Genomic DNA, 14,214 nt, shown 5'->3' with positions numbered 1-14,214 from the left:
ATGCCAGCATGCTAATATGCTAAACTAAGATGGTAAACATGGTAAACAGTATAGCTGCTTAACATCAACATGTTAACATGCTGACGTTAGCATTTTAGCTCAAGTCATCACTGTGCCTAAGTACAGCCTAAGTACAGCCCACACTATGCTTGTTACACACACAGGGAAGTGCAGCAGCACACAAACATGCAAAAGATTACAAATAAAAATATTAAGGTGCAAATCCGCCATCATAATAGCAATGCGCCAAGGTCCAAACGCGCCTGACTTTTAAAGGGAATGGGAGATGATCTCTGATTGGTTTATTGCATGTTACGCCCAAAACACACCTATGAATTAATGAAGACACTAAGTACAACCCTTTTGAACCATGCGCTTAGATCGTTAAAATAGGGCCCTTTGTCCTGTTTAGATTTGGAGAACATGTTTGGCACTTAGTCTGGTTTTAACTTGAGTGAAAAGAGAACAGATAAATACTGTCTGCAGTCATCTGCACCAACTAGAAGCTATCCCGCATTTACTCAAGTCCAGCTCATCCCGATTTAAGTTTATTTTTCGCACATCTATATGAGAAACCACATTGCACATGTCAATGTTAAACTACAGAATTAAGATGACATAAAATAAATAGGACTGCCAATAAATTGAAATACTAATTTTTTGTCTTTGTCTCACTTAATTCAGTTCAACAGACTAAGTGGGGTTAAAGGACAGAAATGCTTAAGACGTGTTTCCAAGCACTAAATATCACATTTGTAATTAGTTAAAAAAAATAATATTAAGTTTAAGTGTATGACTCCAACTCTTATTTTAACCAGGGATTCAAGTGATACCTCATTGAAGTAATCCGTATTTAAAACTCCTACTTACAAATGAAAATGGTTCTATAAGTAAAATATTAAAAATAATCTTTGGTGTCAAATGGCCTTTAAATGCTAAAGTTGAGTTTGAAACAAGTTTGGCTCTGTTTAGCTTTTCTCTCTAAGACCACATGGCCAGACTCTGTAGAGCGGCCCTCATTAAATTAATCTCCAGTGGAGATTTTCACCGCGGATGACTGAATGTTTTCCCCTGAAAGTGTGGACTCTGCCACTCATTTCCCCCACTGAGCTGGTGATGGATGAAAGAAAGGGAAAGCTGTTCTAAAAATGCAACTATAAACAAATGAACTTCCAAATTCAGATATGCACAGTTTTTGACTTCTACACTGAGAAAATAATGGCACAAAAGTCAAAAAGTAACTTTCTTTTAGTTAGTCTGGTGTTGCAATAAAAAAGTTCAACCCACAGTTAATAAGAGATATACTGTATGTTGTTTGTTTCAGATCAACCAAAACGCCAGAGAAGACTTCAACCTGACATCTGACGGAGAATTCAACGCCATCAAGTCGCTGGTGTTGGGCAGAGTGCACGGTAAGCGAGGAGGCAGTAAAAGTTTAGAGAGAGACGTTTGAAGAAAATCTGGATCGTGCAACAAGGCAGGCCTGCTTGGTTCTTTCGGGAAATAATTTTAAACATTTATAAAGAATATGTTTAGGGCATTTCCTCTCTAACTGAGACGTTTTGGGACCGATTGGTGGGATTGCTGTGGACAAAGTACACACGGAGTAAGGCTCTTACACTGGTAAGAGCCAATGAGGTCTAACCATGTATCAGCTAATTTAAATAGTTCACATTACTGTATTGTGTCAACAGTTAACTTCATTTAATATTGTATGTGGCGTTTTCTTTTGCGGGGTGCAAATGTTCCACCAAAACAAGTTCTTCCTCGAGACTACGGCTGAATCTCACTTCCCTTATTTGATATCTCCTCACTCCTCTGTTGAACCGGAAGTTGTTCTGGCCCCTCCTTCATGAAGGCCATCTCAAAGCTCTTATTCCTGCCCCGAGGATTGAGGAGCGAGCATCGATGCGAGAATTCTGAGTAGCTATGAGCGAGGATACACAAGAGCAGCCTTCCTGGAAGCCCACTGAACTAACTCTGCCCATACAGCTGATGAAGTCATGTGATGCTTCAGAGGAAAGGATGTCTTAACCCTCTTAAACACAGTTCCTTGTTTCCTCTCTCCTCCCATGATTTCCTCCGCATCTCCAATGCTTCTTCGTCTTCAGTGGGATGGACTAAGACGCGAGGAAGGGAGGCGAGTGGGGCAAACAGGGATGCAATTTAAGGGAAGTGAGATCCAGCCTAATTTGCAGAGGCACCGGTTGCGTCCAGAGCTTAGCGCCGCTTTTTTTAAGCACAGGTTGCTATGCCATTTTTAGACTAGACTTGTATGTAATATAATATCTGACCTTTGTTCGCAATGTACCACGTTACATTGTCAAATTTAAAACATTTATTAACAACATAATATAACAATAACATATCTTCAGTCAATTGGAAACTTGACAATTTGTCGATAAAGTAAAAAGAAAAAAAAAGTTTACCAACAATCCTGAGGGCAGACGCTCAGCACACAGAGTTTGGTGTTTGAAGCCCCCAATGTCATCTTCCAGGCAGCGATGCCTGGAAGGCACTAGGATTAGGCAATGGTTATGGTTGAAGACCATGGTCGCAGCGCTGCCTTGAGGGCTTAGTTGGGGGCTTAAAACACCATCGAGCCAGCACAGCAGCTGAGCAGACTGATAGCAAAGAGGGCGACTCGGCGGACGGTAGTCCGCTAACTTGTTGCTCTCTCTAATATAACCAATATAAGCTGCTCTGTTTAGGCTACAAAACGTGCATGCAAGCTGAAAATCAACCGTGCGGTTTTGTTGGGATAAAGCTATAAGCAGAAGGAATATCTGCTAGGTGCTAGGCTAATGTGCAATAAACACACAGAATATGGTACACACACATAGCAGAGCTTGCAAACTGTGGCTTTTTTGTCGACAACACGAACGTTGTCAACATAACTCACTGGAAATCCAAAATACTTCCACACTTTCACACACTTCAGTGAAAGAGGAGGGGGCTCAAGTTCTGTCGATGGGTCTCCAGCATCTGCAGTTGCCATGCTATCTTTTGACTGGCTGTAGCTAAGTTAGAGGAGGTTGACTCGCAGCACTTCAACACGTGTGTTTTTTCCGCTTGACAAGCCGACCGGACGTGACATGGGGGCGTGGCAGTATCGACGATTCCATTTTTTAATTCGATATTCAAGATTGTGAATTAATTCCGGTCGATTTTGATTTAAAATCGACTCTGTGACTTCACTGTTGGCTGTGGTTACAGTTGCAGCTAAGCACACATGACCACACCCATCAGTGATGCTGACTGTGGTCAGAAGTGAAAACAAGCTTGACATGTTTAACCAGAGAAGGCAAGGACACACTGTTCACCAGCCTGCTGATTAGTTACTCTTTAAACTTCTGCAGAGGTATCTATTATATTTGGACAATTTTGATATTAACAACGTTGGTACGTTCAGGTTGTAAGAGATGCATAATGTTTGTTATTTAAGACATTAGATTTAAGTCTGACTGTTTGCTCAAATCTCTGTCTGTCTTTACATACCGCCTCCTTCTCACTCCCCTTACAGAAGTGAACACAAGTCCATTTAATGGATGCTTTATTGCAAAGTGTTGCCAACCCAGGTTGTTTTAGTGCCCTGCTTTATCAATTTAGCTGTGTAGTCCTGGACAGGGACCTGTGACAGAGTCAGGGTGAGACAGTAAATGTCTCCGTCATGGCTCCATCAGCGACGGACTGAGATATAGGCTGTTAATAACATTAGGTGCTGAGAGGCTGCAGACACAGCTCTCTTATGAGACAGACAACAACAACTGCACTGTCAATTTAAAAGCAAACACACTCACTATGTAGTGGTAAAACATGAGTCTATCTATTTATCTATCTTATGACTTTTATCAAACTATCAAGTAACACCAAATAGGAAAATTATGTGTCATGATGAGGTGTCTTCTTTAATTTCTGGCATTTAGTAGAGCCTTATTCACTAGAAACGTGTAACAGAGTGTAGCTTAAGAAAACATGCAGTTTTTCTTTATGTTTTTGGTGTTATGTTGTACTACAAATGATGTATTTTCAGACAGAAACATTCCAGCAGATTGTCACTACGTTGTTCTAAGTTTGAACCTCCCTCACAAGCAAGCATTATTTTTCTTTTTAAAACATTCAAAAGACACTTTGACCGGCTCAGGCTGTAATTGATGTTTCAGAGGCTTTTTGTTTTTACTGTATCAGTGCTTGAACATTGTAATTACTTGTATGTTTGCATGAAATTGAATGATTAAAGATACTGCATGCAAAATTGCCATCAATTGGTTAATTTCAAAATGTACTGTTTTGGGGTTCTGTCAAAACTTAATTCAACATGGTGTTTGAAGCAACTAAATGCCATGATAAAATCATAAAAAATGTCATTTTATGTGATGCACGCACACACCATATCTTGTAACTCAGCTCAGTGTGTTTTAACCCCGTCATGTCAGTATGTGACCGGTCCTCCCCTCTGTCAAGTAGGAAAAGTGGGTTTTCTGTCGTTTCCTGCCAACCCTGTCATCCATCAGCCTAGCTAATGGACCCAGAAGGAACACAGAGAGGGCGGGGGGGGGCATCAACATGCAGATGTGTCCTGGTAAAAAACACAGTCACTTCTCCGTCATGTGAGCAGACACTGATGCAGCCGCTCACGACGGGAAATGTCGCCTTTCACAGCTGCTGTTTATACTGCTGTGGAGGAGCGGAGGTGAACGATGGAAAGATTTGAGTCAATCAAATGAACAGATAGAGCGGAGAGCGCACATCAGTCTCAAGGAGTGATAGCTGCAGACTGGAAGCTGAATCATTGTCTGCTGAACTGAGGGTGTGAGTGTCAGTATGCCTGGTTTTTCTGATCGGATGGTGATGAGCATTATGGATCCTGACTTGATGGCATTTTGTGTGCTGCTGCTGCTGCACTCAGCGGCATGAACAAACAAAAGTAATGTACTCAGCATATTGAAAGAATGACATGTTTACAGGTGCCTTATCAGTTCAAGTCACTGACTTGCGTTTACATGCACATAATATTCCAGTTTTTGATCCTTGTTCCGAAAAAGACAATATTCTGACTAAGCTGTTTACATGGTTAATGGAAGTGAATATTCCACTAATATTCCCGATTACATGCAGCCATGCAAAATAGGATTCTTTCAAGTTTTCTAGTGGTGGTGGACTTGGAGCATGCAAACACAGCGTCCCTCTTTCATTGTTTCAAGCACCTTCTTGAAAACGTCAGAGTTGCGATATTTGTGCATATCCAAAAACCTGCTAACATCCAATGCATATATGCATATAATAATGGCACCAATATACTAGCTATGTAATATTACATGTTTGGGATTCTCCTCTGCTTATGTGACACACAACACAGTCAGGCCTACCAAAAGGAAATCAAAACTGTATCCAGGAAGAAATATGCTTTATTCTAAAAGCAACCATGTATTTTTGCTCTAATCAATGGCCCTTATGTATTTAACCCTCCTGTTGTCCTCGGGTCAAATTTGACCCGTTTTCAAGGTTTCTATGTCAGAAATATGGCTTTCTTTACAACCAAATTTCCTAAAAATAACATGGATGGTTCTATACGCTAATTGATGATCACTACTTTTATAGTCTACCCGGGAGAAAATCTGGGATCATCCATAAACATATGTTTCTCTGACCTTAACTATTAGTCAAGATAATTCCTAATTGCTGCTTATTTTACTCAATAATTAGGCGTAATTTCATGTAAATAAGATTTATTCACCATCAATTCCATGAAGAAGTGTAAAACTAGTGGTAATAACGTATGCAGTTGGCCAAAAAGATGTAACACAGAATTGGGTGATCATTTATAGGTTACTTTATGCTTTATAAACAGGCAAACCAAACCGGAGAACAAGTGCATGGTCGACGGGAAGACAGTACGAGGGTTAACTTGTAGCTGACAAAAATGACGTAATGGTGCCTCTTCGTGCCCTCAATCTGAATGGAAAAGAGCCTGTATTTCTAATGCATGTCAGTACAGTGTGTGGGAAAGCATTTGTCAGGTACTTATTACCGTGGAAATGCAGTGAGTATGTCTTGGTCCAAACTGTTTTTGACAGAGAAAATAAATATGATTAAAAGTATACAGTTATACATCACCGATGGTTTAATGTCTGTAGCATGGTGAGATAAACTTCATTAAAGTGAAGAGCAGAAAAAAGTTAAGCACCGTATTTTTATAATGTAGATTCTGTAACAGTAGCTCTTTTATGCAGTTTACAACAATGATAGATATTCAGCTCTCGTTCGTCTATTTCTATCCACAGGGGCTGATGATTTGGAGCCAGACATGGCCAGGTTGGCGTCTCTCGGTTTCACCGGTTGTCTCTCAGTGGTCCACTTTAACTCCATCAGCCCTCTGAAAGCTGCTCTGCTCCACCCGGACACCAGCCCTGTCATCATCACCGGACCTTTAGTCCAGTCCAACTGCGGCTCCTCGGCGTCAGCCAATCCCTACGCAGCAGAGAACACACACAACCTGTCAGGTAGGAGAGGGGAAGTTTTATACTAACTATGTTACGGTTAGGATACTAATTTAGGTTTGTAGCATATAAACTTCTAATAGCTGTGGTCCTGCATATCTAGTCTATCCTAGAAGTCACAAAACAAGGTAAATGAAATGTATAAAGGTAAATCACATTCCCTGTACTGTATGTAGAAGCTCAGAAACTTGATGTAAAAAAATACATAAAATAATATAAATATAAAACACAGCTAAAGGCTAAAAGTCTGGTGATATTTTCTAATTTTCTTACATTTTTGTCATGTCATGAAAAGACCAAAATCAATAGTGAATAGATCCTACTAAATATTGCTTATGTAGCCAAAGTCTGATATATCTTATTCCTCTGTGCCATACAGCTCCATAACTTTGTCTAAAAACAGTTAAAAACACAGTGTTGCACTGGGTGAAATGTGCCTTCATTACCATGAACATACACATACACTGTAGTTTATTTTGACTCAATCCACGTACACCGTCCTGCTGCCAAAAATATGCACTAAATGTTTAATACGCTGCTGAAAATAGCCCGCAATAATTGCATTATTATTTTGAGTAATATATATTTTTTTAAACTACAGTGGGCAGCTGTTATAGGAAGTTAAGTTAAGATAGCAGTTTTTAAAGATTTATGTTTTCAGTATGAATGAATGAACTGAGTGCCACAGACAGGCACAAGAGTCGGACTAAAAAAATTGTCCAATTTTGGTCTTTTCATGGGATTTGTTGACAACCAAAAATGTAGAATATTATCTGCTGTTTCCTTTAAGTACTAAAGAGGAAGTGACAGTCAGTGCATCCGACAGTGACAGCAATGGTGCAGTGTTGTCTGCCAAATTGGGATTCATTAAAAGTATTTTGGGCTCATTTGTCAGGCCTGACGCCCTTATTATGTACTGTAGCATGACAAGCTACACTGCTCGACTCATTCAGAACTGCTATGGCATTTGCCTCTGCTAACACTTTGTTCATCTGTGCATCTTACCACGCAATTGGTTTGCAGCTAACAATACAGCTTTTATAGGTGTCATTGGATACCACAATAAGTAAAAAAGAGAAAAACAAGAAGGTATATACTGTATTTCTTAAGACCAATATCCACTGTGGTTAATGGCTCTGCTACAACACTTTCTAATACAATAAGGACGTTGATGACATTTTAACTAATAGAGAGCCGAAGTCACGCCCCTTCCGACGGACCTCATGGGACCTTAATTCGGAAAAAATATGAACGAGAGTCAGTGGAGAGATAATAATTATTTATTATAAAGTATTTGATCCCGTTTGAATTGAGCCATGGATTATAAATATGATGTTCGTCAATTTAAAAGATAATTTTTCAACCGAAGAAAGTCTCAGTTAGCCGTAAGTTTGTCATATGACAACTTAGTTTTGTGTGAAACCGTCTCTCGTCTCACACAATTTACGTGACGTAAATTGTGTGTTGTAGCTTGATGCGCAACTTGCTCGCTAGCTAGCTAGCTAACTTAGCGCTGTTCCACAACCCTTGTAGCGTTATCTTACCTGATTTGTTTTATCCAGTGAAGTGTTTTCAGCCAACCCGTTCTCATTCCGAACTTGTAAAATAAGGACGTTTGGACAGTGGCTGTCAGCGTCTGATGCAACGAAAAATACGTCTTTCAGCGTGTTTGTGTAACGCACTGGGGAGAGCAGCAGTTAGATAGGATTTAGAGAGTAGTATGTAAGGAGGTTGGTTGGGGGGATGGATGGGTCAAACACAGGACTTTCACCCAGGAGAGCGGGGTTCGCGTCCCGCTTGTCACGCTTGCTATAGTCGTTTTTTCCTTTCCGACCCGTTCTTCCCGCGTCACGGAACCGTACGCCCACCCACGAACCTTTCCTAAACCCAACTGTCCCGTTCTTCCCGCATGTCACAGAACCGTACGCCCACCCACGACCCTTTCCTAAACCCAAACGTCCCGTAGTTCCCGCGTGTCACGGAACCGTAAGCCCAACCACAACCTTTTCCTTAACATAACTGAGTCAAAAGGGACGGCAATAGTCCCGACCAAGCACGTTTACTTAAAGCGCTAAAGGAGACTTTTAGCGTCAATAAGAACAAAGGCACCTGACTAAGCGTCCATATTTTACGAGATGGATGTGAGAACGTGTTGTTTCAGCAGATAAGCAAAAGAACAAACAAGATCCTCTGTTCATTAGGCAAGGCAAGGCAAGGCAAGGCAGCTTTATTTGTATAGCACATTTCAGCAACAGGGCAATTCAAAGTGCTTTACATGAAAACAGAATAAAAAATTTAAAACAGTTAAAATACAAGAATAAAAGTTACAGTGCAGTATAAGAAATGAAACATTAAAGAGCAATTAAAACAGTTAAATATATAAAAGCAGATAAAATAGGAATTTCTCTTTATAAGCTTATATAGAAAGAAAGGCAACATCAAATAGATAAGTCTTCAGCCTTGTTTTAAAAGAACTGAGAGTTGCGGCAGACCTGCAGTTTTCTGGGAGTTTGTTCCAGATATGTGGAGCATAGAAACTAAACGCTGCTTCCCCCTGTTTAGTTCTGACTCTAGGGACAACAAGCAGACCTGTCCCAGACGACCTGAGAGGTCTGGGTGGGTCATACTGTACTAGCAGATCAGAAATGTATTTAGGCCCTAAACCGTTTAGTGATTTATAAACCAACAAAAGTATTTTGAAATCAATTCTTTGAGGCACTGGAAGCCAGTGTAGAGACTTCAGTACTGGAGAGATGTGATCCACTTTCTTGGTCTTAGTGAGGACTCGAGCAGCAGCGTTCTGAATCAGCTGCAGCTGTCTGATTGATTTTTTAGGGAGACCTGTAAAGACTCCGTTACAGTAGTCTAGTCTACTGAAGATAAAAGCATGGATAAGTTTTTCCAAGTCCTGCTGAGACATAAGTCCTTTAACCCTTGATATATTTTTAAGGTGGTAATAGGCTGACTTAGTAATTGTCTTAATGTGGCTGTTAAAATTCAGGTCTGAGTCCATGACTACACCAAGATTTCTGGCTTTGTCTGTTGTTTTTAACATTATCGTTTGAAGCTGAGTGCTGACTTTCAATCGTTCCTCTTTTGCTCCAAAAACAACCACCTCAGTTTTTTCTTCATTTAATTTAAGAAAGTTCTGGCACATCCAGTCGTTAATTTTCTCAAGGCACTTAGTCAGTTGTTGTATTGGACTATAGTCCCCTGGCGATAAGGTTATATACAGTTGTGTGTCATCCGCATAACTGTGGTAGCTTATTTTGTTGTTTTCCATAATTTGAGCCAGTGGAAGCATGTAGATGTTAAACAGGAGAGGCCCCAGAACGGAGCCTTGGGGAACTCCGCACGTCATATTTGTATGCTCAGATGTATAATTCCCTATCGACACAAAGTAGTCCCTATTCTTTAAATAAGACTCAAACCACTTTAGTACTGAGCCCGAAATGCCAACCCAATTTTCCAATCGGTCTAGTAATATGTCATGGTCGACCGTATCAAATGCAGCACTGAGATCAAGTAGTACCAAGACTGAAATTTTGCCACTATCTGTGTTTAAGTGGATGTCATTAAAGACTTTAACAAGAGCTGTCTCAGTGCTGTGGTGTGGTCGAAAACCCGACTGGAAGGTATCAAAACTGTTGTTTAGTGACAAGAAAAGGGTCAATTGTTGAGAAACCGTTTTTTCAATGATTTTACTTAAAAATGGAAGGTTTGATATCGGCCTATAGTTGGTCATTAGTGACGTGTCTAGATTGTTCTTCTTTAAGAGTGGCTTAATGACTGCAGTTTTCAGGGCCTGTGGGAAGATACCTGAGAGAAGAGACGTGTTTACAATCTGTAGAAGATCTGGAGCCAAACAATTTGCAACATTTTTGAAAAGGCCCGTTGGTAGAATATCAAGGCAACATGAGGAGGTTTTCAGATGTTGTATAATGTCCTCCAGGTTTTTATAGTTAATCATACGAAATTGGGTCATGTTGGAATCTGTTTTGCTTGGACACTGTGACAACACATACCCTGTACTCGATATGGAAGCACTGACTGTTTGTCTAATTTTCTGAATTTTGTCATTGAAGAAGGTGGCAAAATCATTGCAGGCCTTTGTGGATAAAAGTTCAGATGCTACTGGTACTGGAGGGTTTGTTAACCTATCGACAGTAGCAAACAAAGCACGTGAATTATTATTGTTTTTGGCAATAATGTCCGAGAAGAAGGACCGCCTTGCATTCCTCAGTTCCAAATTATAAATGCGAAGTCTCTCTTTAAAAGTGTTGTAGTGGACCTGGAGATTAGTTTTTCGCCACCTGCGTTCTGCTTTTCGACACTCTCTTTTTTCTGTTCTTACCAGTATGGCATTTCTCCATGGAGATCTTTTCTTATCAGAGACAGTTTGTATCTTAATTGGAGCAATGGTATCAATAACATTTGTAATTTTACAATTGAAATTGTCTACAAGCTCAGTGACTGAGACCCCTGAGAGGGTGGGTGTGGACGAGAAAAGCTGAATGAATGTTTCACTGGTGTTGTCAGTGATATACCGTTTTCGTATTAACTTTGTTTGGACACTTTTTTGCACAGAGATAGTGCCATTAAAGAAAACACAGGAATGATCAGATAGAGCAGCATCAGTCACCACAACCTTGGAAATGTTCAAACCCTTCGAGATAATCAAGTCCAGAGTGTGCCCCTTGTTGTGTGTGGGCTCCGTCACATGCTGAGTCAGTCCATAGTTCTCAAAAATACAACACATTTCTTTTGTCCCTCTATCCTGGGGGTTGTCAACATGAATGTTGAAATCACCAGCAATAACTACACAGTCAAAGTTAATACAGATTAAAGACAGCAGTCCACTAAAGTCGTCAAAGAAGGATGCACAGTATTTAGGTGGCCTGTAGATAATTAGAAATAAAGGTCGAGAGGGGGACCTTAGCTGAAGAGCCACATATTCAAAAGAAGCAAAGTTTCCATAAGCTATTTGAGTACATTGGAACGAGTCGTTAAACAAAATGGCGACTCCACCTCCTTTCTTATTTGCTCTATTCTCACTCATAAAACTGAAGTTAGGGGGAGCTGACTCAATGAGAACAGCATCACTGTTGTTATGGTCTAACCAGGTTTCAGTTAAAAACATAAGCATAGAGTAACGTTACATCCCCGGTACGATACACACAGACATCGTAGCTTCAGCGAGACGTCATCCATGACGACACTGAAGTGTGTAGTCTTTCTAATTACGTATTTTCACAGTCCTATACTTCAACAATTTAACAATAAACTGAGACTTTCTTCGGTTGAAAAATTATCTTCTAAATTGACGAACATCATGTTTGTAATCCATGGCTCAATTCAAACGGGATAAAAAGGAATTATTAGCTCTCCATTGACTCTCGTTCATATTTTTGGAACGATAGGTCCCATGGACCTGAAGTAGAAGGGCGTGACTTCGGCTCTCTATAGCATCACATTAGAAGTTAGTCATAGCAGCATATACCCTTTTTCTGTGCATATGTTTTGGGGTTTCTTCTCTCTCTCTCTCTTTCTATATATGTACTATAGAGTAACATGCATGTCCTGTTGTCTTTCCTGCATGAAAGCTGCTTTTACAGCTCATAAATGGGCTCATTAATCCAACACAGTATCCTGCTTGTTTTTTTCGAGACTAATGTGAGATTCTTTCCTCTGGGTTCGTTCTCATCCAGTTCCTGATGCTTTATTAGTCATTTGGAGAGCTGATTTAGTATTCCCCGTCTACTCTGACTGATGATGTTCTCATCTTGTCTCTGGATTTTTCTTCTGTCCCTTTCTCTCTTTCTGATTTGTTTATTTTTTTGCCATTCATCCTTTCATTTCCTATTATTCCCTCATATTTTTCCTCTAATTGCACTTATTTTCTTGTCCCTTCATTTCTTTCTTGCTCTTTGACATTTCTTCGGGTTTTTTGGCGCCCTTTGGTTTTTCATTTTCGGTTTCTAATATCTTTTCCCCCTCTGTCTTCTTTCTCTGCTGTAGATCAGTCGGGTTCAGTGGGTTCAGGTCAACCTTTAGTCAATGCTATCAGGACTGACTCGGCTCTGATTGGAGGTACTGAACCTTTTTCACCCTTTTTCACTGTAACTGGAACCTGTTTTATTGGTACAACAGCAGAATCCTTGATTTTTGGTACACCTTTGACAATCATTAGATTTATTTGTTTGGTGCATTTTTCAACAAAGGGACAAAGATTAAGTTTAAAGGTTACACATCACCTTTGCTGGAGCCAACAAAGTTGTGGACAGATGTTGAGCTCCAAGAAAGAGTAAAGTGATGTGCTAGGTACGACTCCATTGAAAACTAATTTGAAACTTTGTAGCTCTGCCAGCACAGATTGATTCAAAGAGAAGACTGAAAAGGTTACATCCATAATCGTGTAGATAGAACAGGTGAGACCCAGAGAAAAATCATTTCAAACTGTCCATTAAACGACCTGTCTGTCTCGGTGCACAAAGGGCAGTTCACCCAATTAAGCCTATGTAGGAATGACTCTTTATAATGTAATGTAGTATTAAATTGATTTTAGACATATTTTGAAATTCCAATTAAATGAAACCTGCTCTCATATTCCCAAATGTGCTCAGCAGAGCAGAAGAGTCAGATTCAAAAGATTTAAAATGGTGTTCACGTACTTGAAAGTTAGATTAGCAAGATAATTGAACCATTAGTAAATGAAATGTCACTACAATGGGAGAAAAATAGGCAGATATATTGTTCTGAATTTGCAGTAGTTGAAGTGTAGAGAGAATGTGTACTGAAAATTGAAAAGACAATTATCTGATATCTCAGCCTTCTACATGTTGAAATGTCCTCTACCTTGCAGGTGTCATAGCAGTTGTGATCTTTGTGATTGTGACCGGCCTGGCGATAACTGCCAGATTCCTCTACCGGAAGAAAGAGACGTATCGAAACCAGGAAGTGAAGGAAGTCAAACAGGAAGACGGTCCAGATTTTCCTTTCAACAACCAGACTGACTCCCAGAGCGTCTCTACTGAAAACCCAAAAGAGTATTTCATTTAACTGGAGGCCTGATGAGCTGATGAACAGGCAGGGGAGTCCTGCCACGCCTCCAGACTATACACTGCACTCAGAGACTTTGCTGGCAGAAGTGGCTCTACAGCATGTCGAGGCAAAAAAAAGAACAATTCACACAGTGTTGTCTTTCCGTTGCTTTTCTGTACATTGTGAATATACTAATACAAACGGGCAACAGTGTTGGACTTATGAGGTGTTTGATATCCTTGTTTCAAGTGTAAGTATTCAAAAATGTAAATGTTGAATTAATGTCTTTGTAACAATCTCTGGCTAACGTTACTTTGTTATATTGAAGTGTTGAAAATCATGGAGGTATAAGTGTGTTCATGGTGTGTGGGTAGGAAAAATGTGAAGTTATGCCCTCTCGTGGTTTTCCTTAGAGAGAGATGGGTTCTTGAGAGGACTTGAAATTGGCAGGATGTTTTCTATCCCCTGGAAGTTAAGTCATCATGCCTTTGGTTATGATTATGATTGTGATGATGATTCGCCCACTTTTTACAAGGTCACCTACTAATTATGCAGGAATATTTTGCGATGCCTTCAACCGCCAGCAATTGATATTTCACCATCCCTCCCCCTTACAATTTTAAATCCCTCTCTTTGAAGGTTTAAGCTCTCACAGTGTAAGACCTTTGGTGGG

At 40.1% G+C, this 14,214-nt stretch overlaps 1 protein-coding gene across 1 annotated transcript in view; it reads left to right on the top strand.

Moving 5' to 3' along the window:
• The window catches only part of LOC116044905 (contactin-associated protein-like 4), a 143,719-nt gene extending 129,838 nt beyond the window's left edge, over positions 1-13,881 (top strand). Inside the window, exons 21-24 of the mRNA XM_036004830.1 lie at positions 1,325-1,412; positions 6,285-6,503; positions 12,519-12,590; positions 13,363-13,881. Of these exons, the coding sequence (XP_035860723.1) occupies positions 1,325-1,412; positions 6,285-6,503; positions 12,519-12,590; positions 13,363-13,559 (576 nt within the window). The 3' untranslated portion in view covers positions 13,560-13,881. The remainder of the gene's footprint in view (positions 1-1,324; positions 1,413-6,284; positions 6,504-12,518; positions 12,591-13,362) is intronic.
• Positions 13,882-14,214: the final 333 nt, after the last annotated feature.

This window comes from Sander lucioperca, chromosome 9 (genome assembly GCF_008315115.2).
Source record: "Sander lucioperca isolate FBNREF2018 chromosome 9, SLUC_FBN_1.2, whole genome shotgun sequence".
Lineage (NCBI taxonomy): Eukaryota > Metazoa > Chordata > Actinopteri > Perciformes > Percidae > Sander > Sander lucioperca.
This window is presented reverse-complemented; position numbering and strand designations above follow the sequence as displayed.